At 33.7% G+C, this 7,889-nt stretch overlaps 1 protein-coding gene across 1 annotated transcript; it reads right to left on the reverse strand.

Moving 5' to 3' along the window:
* Positions 1-337: 337 nt before the first annotated feature.
* On the reverse strand, positions 338-1,893 carry LOC132607658 (uncharacterized). Its single transcript, XM_060321752.1, has 3 exons — positions 1,691-1,893; positions 1,161-1,544; positions 338-431 (listed from the first exon to the last, which is right to left on the reverse strand). Exons 1-3 carry the CDS (start codon positions 1,891-1,893, stop codon positions 338-340), a joined length of 681 nt encoding a protein of 226 aa, XP_060177735.1.
* Positions 1,894-7,889: the final 5,996 nt, after the last annotated feature.

A 7,889-nucleotide genomic window follows, 5' to 3' on the forward strand; every position in this document is an offset into this window, starting at 1 on the left:
CGATCGCTTGATTTGGGAAGAATACGCTTAGTTGATCATATGTCCCGACTCAGAATACCATCCAATTGGTTAGGTACATATAGTAAACAATAAATATCATTGATTTTCTTTGTTTACATCTAAATATGGGCGAATCAAGTAGTTCTCATCAAATTACTCCACGATCACTCGATTTGGAAAGTATACGCTTAGAATTACCCATCTAATCAATGAAATTACAGTCTAATCCATTAAGGATGTTAGTAGATAAATTTATTGATCACTAAATATCATTGAATCCCTTTGTTTAACAATAAATATCATTGGTTCCCTCTGTTAATCACTAAATATATGTGACTCATATCCTAGTTGTTGCAGCAATTTCATGATTTGCTGCAGCAATTGCATAATCTGCTGCAGCAATACATAATCTGCTGTAGCAATTGCATAACCTGTTGCAGCAATTGCATAATCTGTTGTAGCAAGTAACATAGTTGTTGAACAAGTCATATCACTTGTTGTATAAAACACAACAAGTTAAGGAGTTTCTGCAACAACTCATTCCATTTGTTGTAAAAACTCAAAACACCAAATAACTTACTGTAACAAGTCATGTCACTTGTTGGAAAACCAAGTTAAGTTAGTTGTTGCAACAAGTCCGATTATTGGTTGGGAAAATCCCAACAAGTTACACAACTGTTGCAACAGAAGTTTTACTTGGTGGAAACTGTTCAGAAATTGCGAAACCACAGAACATACATTGGTGATTTGAACAAGATCAACATATCATTTAAACCAAGTTCGCTAACCGAAACAACATAAAAAATGTCATAAAATCCAATTTCACAAACACAAATAAAAGTAATTATTATAACAAGACATTGCAAATTTAACAACTATGGAACAATTCGGTTTGGGCATGCAGTTTTTTTATGGTCAGCTGTTTTGCATATGGAGCATTTGTTTTTCCTCGTTGCAAATGATTCCCCGATACCACGCCTCCTCTTTGTCCGTCTTCATCCCGGTTTGCTCGGATCAACATGTGGAGGAGGTATTTCTCTCTCTAAATCTCCATAGGAACTTTTCAAGATTCTTCAGAAGGCACAAGATTTATTTCCTCATAGTATGCAATTATGTAATTATCCACCCTATAATATGGAGATGAGTAGTAATAAATCCACCTTCCAAAGTCTTCACTATATTGGACTTGAAGCGCTGCCATAGCATATGGGCAAGGTATTTTGTCCAGGTCAAAAACTCTATAAGTACATGATCGTCTTTGCAGATCGACTGTTGCAACTGAACCGTGGCCGATGATGCTGAACTTGTAGTTGGCAATTTGATGGGCCAATAACTTATTACCCAAGTTGACACATTTTGATATTTGTTTTTCCATTGAGGGAACAAAGATGGTTGGTGAGTCGATGAACTCCATACGCCTCTCATGAAATTTCTCAGTAAACCTCCTATTTATGGAATCAAATAGAGCAGTAATGGGAAATTCTCTTTCAACATTTAACATTGAGTTCACCGACTTAGCAGCGTTTGTCATCATAAAATTATACCTGACAAAAAAAACATATTAGTGTTGGAACAGGTGGTTGAGGCTCAGCTGTTGGAAAAATCACAACAAGTACAATATCTGCCGCAACAAGTTACCTATTAGTTGCAGCAGATATGTTACTTGTTGGAAACAGAAATATGCAAATACCTTTTTCCGAGGCAGAATGCCCTACTCCATCTGTGGAATCCAACACGTTCAAGATGTTCGGCGGCCCCAGGAACCAAATCTCTTATTTGATTGAAATGATCATTGAAGACATCAATATTGTACGCTCTTGCTGCTTTATAAAATTGAGATACGACTGCTCCATTGTGAAAGGTGGTTCTCAGATTTTCCCCTAGGTGCCTCATGCAAAAACCATAATGACATGTAGGGAAGACAATTGAAACCGCCTTTTTGATACTTGGATGTCTATCAGAAATTATGCACAACTCAGGGGTATCCTCTATATAGCTTCTCATTTGTTCAAAAAAAGATTTGTATGAAGCATCACACTCCTTGTCCACTACAAAAAATGCCACTGGAAAAATATGATTCAGTCAAAAATTTGAAAAAATCGGGTGGTCACGTTTTTTTCTTTGTTGAGCAACAATGGCGGACGAAGACAATGGAATGAGAGGAAACACTTATGAAGTGATACCCAGTGCTACACGAATGAAATCCAGTCAAAAAATTACAAAATTGGGTGGTCTTATTTTTTTTCTTTCTTGAGCAACAATGGCAGACGAATAAGAAGAAGAAGAAGAAGAAGAAGAAAGCAATTGGACGACGACGAAGAAGAAGAAGAAGAAGAAGAAGAAGAAGAAGAAGAAGAAGAAGAAGAAGAAGAAGAAACGAGCAGCAGAATAAGAAGAAGAAATGAAGCAAAAAAGAAGAGCCAAAATGGTAGAAACGGCGCAAGCAAACAAAAAAATTTGCGCCTTTTTTTGGCTCTGTAGGTTTTATATGAATTGGGTCAAAGTGTTAAAAATAAAACTTGGGGGCAAAGTGTAAAAAACAAAGCTTGGGGTCAAAGTGTTAAAAGTATAACTTTGGGGCAAGTCAAAACTCCCTAATCACTAATCCAAAGTTTACCACCCCTACTCAAATTAAAAAAGCTAGAGTTATCCCAACTCAATTTTAAAACCTTTTTGTCACCTTTAATTAAAAGCCCCAAGTTAGTTGCTATTTCATTTTCCATGTTTTTGTCATTTATCATCTATTGTCGTATTGCAATAAAACTTTTCGTTTGGCAAGTTTTCAACAAACAATATTCTGATTCTTTTGGCTTTGACCTAATAAATTGAATAATAATTGTCCGTATATACAAGTTATGGTTAAAAAAAAAATCCATGTATCTTGTCGTCTATAAAAATAAAAATAAAAGGCCCCCCATTAGAATTTCTTTATTCAAATTCCCGAAGTTTAAATAACTAAATATCCTCTAATATTTTATAAATTTTCCTCGTCCCCTAATATTGTGATTATACAATTTTAAAAGTTAACGCAGTAGTATCGCTTTTGTTTAGGCACAGTTTTCTTCTTAAGAGTTAATAATTTACTATGATTAAAACTGTCCATAAGTAGAGAATAAATTATAATTATATTTTCTTGAAACACTTAAAATATTCTAATACAAAAATAGGTCATATGCTAATTTTTGTCTATGGGAGATTACTAAAAACGACTGGGACAAAACAAAATAAAAAGCAATTCCATTGCAAGCTGTGACGGATTGTCCCACAAAATAATTCCAGAGTTGCAAGGTATACACAATAATTAATTTCCTTCTTTCTTGTAACTTGCGATGTTAGACTGGCTAGTACCTGCCTAGTACCGATCAAAGAAGATTTTGCCTTTAAAGAGGAAAAGGTTGAAGTAAAGGTAAATGACATGACAATGTTCTTGTGGTTCAAATACTAAAGTTTACTCTAGAAAAGATTAACATATTTTCACTTAGTAGCTTTAGGATACGCGCTTTGTGCGTGTACCTATATCAATGAGTATATTAAAAAATATTCTTAAATAATATATTTAAATTATAAAATGTTTTTTTAGATGTGTAAATTATTTAAATTTATTAATGTTGGTCATACTTAGCTAAACGAATAAATTTATTAATGTTGGTCATACTTTGCTAAACGAATAAAGAATGAAATCTTGCTAACTCTCGGACATAACGCAAATAGTGATCGATGGGATAAAATTCTAAAATAAGCATTGGTAAAAACATAATTCCAAACAACAAAACATTTAACTCCTATTTTGATCACCATAACTTTTCCTTTCGCGTCTCACAAGAATATCATAATCAATTTAAACACCAACAAATATGGTCTATCCCTAATTTACTAAAAATTTAAATGGACACAACTCTAATTCAAAGTTTACTATAACTAAAATTTAAACATTAGTACAATTAATATACAGTACCTTAATTATTTACCTTACCTAGTAATTATACCAAACTTTTTAAACAAGCCCTTTTATTGATTGTGATTAATGAAGTATTGCTGTCCTTTAGAAAAAGATTCTAACTTTGGTATATATTTTGAGCTTGTCACCAATCTCTCAATCAAAACACTAAAGTATGGAGTTATTTGCATCTTCAAACTTCTGGCCTTTGATCGAACTTATTTTTCTATAACATAATTGTAAAAATAATAATCAATTTGTAGTTAAACCTTCAGCCGGCGTTAAAACAATTACTGCAAAAGAATAGGTAATTTGCGGAAGTTTTAACTTCCGCTAGTTGCTAGAAGAGACTAAAACTTCCGTGAATTCCAACTTTTAACCTCCACAAATTATCCATTTTTTTTTAGTGATATCATTGCATTTTCATCTAGACTTTCTAGATAAATCTATTTTATTATTCATTGCATTTGTATAGTTTGAATATCAAGGTCCATGATTTGAAAAATAAATATTTTATTCGGAAAACAATGTTCTTATTAAATAGATGTGACAGACTTTCATTCCCTGAGTCCTGATCACACGAGGGACAAGCTTGACTGTTGATCACTCCCCATTTAAATAATTAATTTATCCCTTGTATAAATTTCTCATGTGTCGCTTCTTAGTATAAAATAAAAATACACTTAGGTAGACCATGGTTGTTGCACAGCAACTTTCTCCGTACTATCTTTTGGATTTCTCCTCTTATTTTTATGGGCTATTGCAATCACCTTCTTAGAGTAATCTAACAACAATAACAGTATACCACTGTAATTTCATGAGTGTGGTCTGAAGAGGGTAGAGTGTACGCAGACCTTACTCCTATTTTAGCAAATAGAGAGAGGTTGTTTTCGGTAGACCCTCGCTCAAGTAAAGAAGAAAAACAACAATTATTAAAACATACGCAGTAACACTAACAGGATAGTAAGAAAATTGAAGCAGAAGAGACAAGAAGTAGTAATAGAAAACTAAGATAAGTAATACTAGAATACTAAAATAAACCTTCTCAGAGTAATGAGGGATAGGAAAAGGGCATGGAATAGGAATACCGGATTGTCCAAAATCATCTTCAGTGTTATTATTACATTTAAAGTATACATATTATTACGAATTCAGAGGTTTTCTTCTAGTTCTAGATGTGTTTTCGTAAAGCGAACTTCCATTGTGTGATGTTGTAATTAAAAAAGAATGTAAACGGTTAATTTTTACTTTTAAGAACTTCGAAAAACCCCATTTTGTTTTTTCATCATTCGGTCGGATTCAATGGCAAAAGTCGTCTGGTTGGATTCATGGACAATAAATTTCTCAAGCGAGCTCTTATGTACTTCTCTTTTTTTTTAAAACTACCTTAATCGTGTTTTGTGCTTTTTCTTTTTCTTTTTGGAAAAGTTCGCCAATTGGATGGGATTTATTAACTTAAAATTAAAAAGTTTAAGAATATACGTCGTTAGTTTTATTCAACAAGAAAAAGAATGCTTTATTTGCATCATATACATTTCTGCAAAAAATGTTCCACAACTTTGATTATTCATTTGCTCCCAAAAGAGAGGGAAACAGTAATTGTTAGGGTTTTGTCCTGATTTTCTTATCATATTTGGATTTTACCTTTTATTGAAGAAAGAGCAAAGAGTTTACCATAATTGATTTTACTTTTTCCAAAAGGAAAATATAAATCTTTCATATTTGAGTAATCCTTTTCTTAGAGGAAAGTTTTGGACATCTATAAATTGAAGACCTCCTTCTCACAACTAGAGAACACCATAGCATCCACAATGTAGTCAATAAAAAAAGTTTCGTTTAGGGGGAGATTTACTCTCTCATAGTTTTAATATTTTGTTTTTATATTAGTTTACATGTAGGTCACTTGACCAAATCATACTATAATATTATGTTTTTTAGTATATGTTCTTTGTAGTCTGATTTATCGCTTTAAAGGTTTTCAATTATTAGCTTCCGCATGACACCATGCTATTTCGATCACAACAATTGGTATCCGAGCCAATAGTTCAGCCAATGATTCGGTGATGTTCAGGACATATTCAAGGCGGTTTCAAATCAAGAGCATTCAATTTCACGATAATGAAGATTTTATCCGGGAGTACTACATGTGGAGATGAATTTCAACCGTAATTTTCAACATCACTGCTGCTGTTTAAAAAAAAAAAAAATTAAACCAATTTTTAACCCATAATATTTTGAATCTTATTTTTAACAATGGCAAGCAATAGTGATGACGATTACGTGAAGAAGCAGATCAAGTTTTGTTAAGAAAATCCAGGCCAAAAGGGGAGATTTGTTAGGGTTTTGTCCTGATTTTCGTACCATATTTGGATTTTACCTTTTCTTGAAGGAAGAGCAAGGAGTTTACCATAATTGATTTTACTTTTTCCAAAAGAAAAATATAAATTTTCCATATTTGAGTAAACCTTTTCTTGGAGGAAAAGTTTTGGATATCTATAAATTGAAGACCTCCTTCTCACAACTAGAGAACACCATAGCATCCACAATATAGTCAGCCAAAGAGCACCTTCGGGTGTGGCTGAGTTGGTTTGAGGGGAGGCCTCCCTAAGGGAGGTCGCGGGTTCGAACCCCTCTCCCCCCCTAATGCCTTCTTAGTCGAGCCTGTCGCACAGGGCTTGCCTAGTGCGGTTTACATCCCCTGTGAGGTCTGCAGGCTATTCCACAGTTGGGGGGGGGGGGGGGGGGGGGGGGTTTACCCAATGCGCACCCGAAGGGTAGCGGCTGCGGGTTTTCCTGGAGTTTCCAAAAAAAAAAAGAGTTTCGTTTTGGGGGAGATTTACTCTCTCATAGTTTTAATATTTTCTTTTTATATTAGTTTACACTTAGGTCACTTGACCAAATCATATTATAATATAATGCTTTTTAGTATATGTTCTTTGTAGTCTGATTTATTGCCTTAAAGGTTTGCAATTATTAGCCTCCGCATGACGTCATGCTATTTCAATCCCAACAGTAATAGCTAGCTAGTCAAAAAAATTCTTAATGTAGATTACCAGCCTCAGAGGAAGATTTAGAATTAAGTTTTATACGTTCAATCTTTAAGGCTTTTTGGCGTAAACTCATTATGTTTTTAAAGTTATCAGTTCATATCTATTACTCCCCTTGTCCCAATTTATATGAGGGTGTTTAACTGAGCACGAAGTTTAAGAAAGAAATAAGACTTTTAAATCTTGTGGTCTAAAACAAGCCAAAGAAATTTTTGTGGCTAGAAATTATTTCATTAATGATGAAACGCAAATTTTAAAGTTAAATTGTTGCTAAATATAGAAAATGTGTCATTCTTTCTTCGACGGACTAAAGAGGAAAGAGTGTCATATAAATTGGGACGGAAGGAGTATTTATTAATAACTTATGTGAATTTTACACATAAAATTATATTTTGCATCAAAAGTACTAGATTCAAATGAATCCGGTATCAATAATCTGCCTTCGCCTTTGACCAGCCCACTTGCATGCATAAAATACTAAGTAGGCGTTTGGCCATTAAAATCAAATATTTTTCACTTTTTTGGAATTTTGAAGCTAAAGTTGAAGATGGAGTTGTGTTTGGTTATAGTTTTTGCATAGAATATTTGTTTGTTTGAATCTAATGAAAGTGAAAAAGGGCGAGGGAGGGGGGGGGGGGGGGGGGGGGGCAGTGAAAACAAAGTTTTAGCTGTTTTCCAAATTTCAAATACAACTTGAAATTATATTTGAAATTTTCATCTCCATATGCTGATTTTCAAATAAAGTGATCCGGAAAAAGTGAAATTCTGTAAATCAATTTTTTGTCTCTTAACTCTTTTGCTGCGGCCACATCTTTAGTTGGAGATCATGTTCAGTTCATGTCCCACCTCAGTTGTGGGATGTGGATTGGATAAATGATATTCCACGATTTTCATCTCATGAGCTA

Source organism: Lycium barbarum, chromosome 8 (genome assembly GCF_019175385.1).
Source record: "Lycium barbarum isolate Lr01 chromosome 8, ASM1917538v2, whole genome shotgun sequence".
In the NCBI taxonomy this organism is placed as follows: domain Eukaryota; kingdom Viridiplantae; phylum Streptophyta; class Magnoliopsida; order Solanales; family Solanaceae; genus Lycium; species Lycium barbarum.

What these genes read in the sequence shown, in the direction of transcription:
- LOC132607658 (XM_060321752.1), bottom strand. Translation starts at nt 1,893, where the DNA reads ATGAGGCACCTAGGGGAAAATCTGAGAACCACCTTTCACAATGGAGCA. An exon ending in GCATTCTGCCTCGGAAAAAG is followed by an intron (nt 1,545 to 1,690) that starts GTATTTGCATAT and finishes TTTTTTTGTCAG; the next exon opens with GTATAATTTTATGATGACAA. An exon ending in TATAGTGAAGACTTTGGAAG is followed by an intron (nt 432 to 1,160) that starts GTGGATTTATTA and finishes TTGCTGCAACAG; the next exon opens with GTTATGCAATTGCTACAGCA.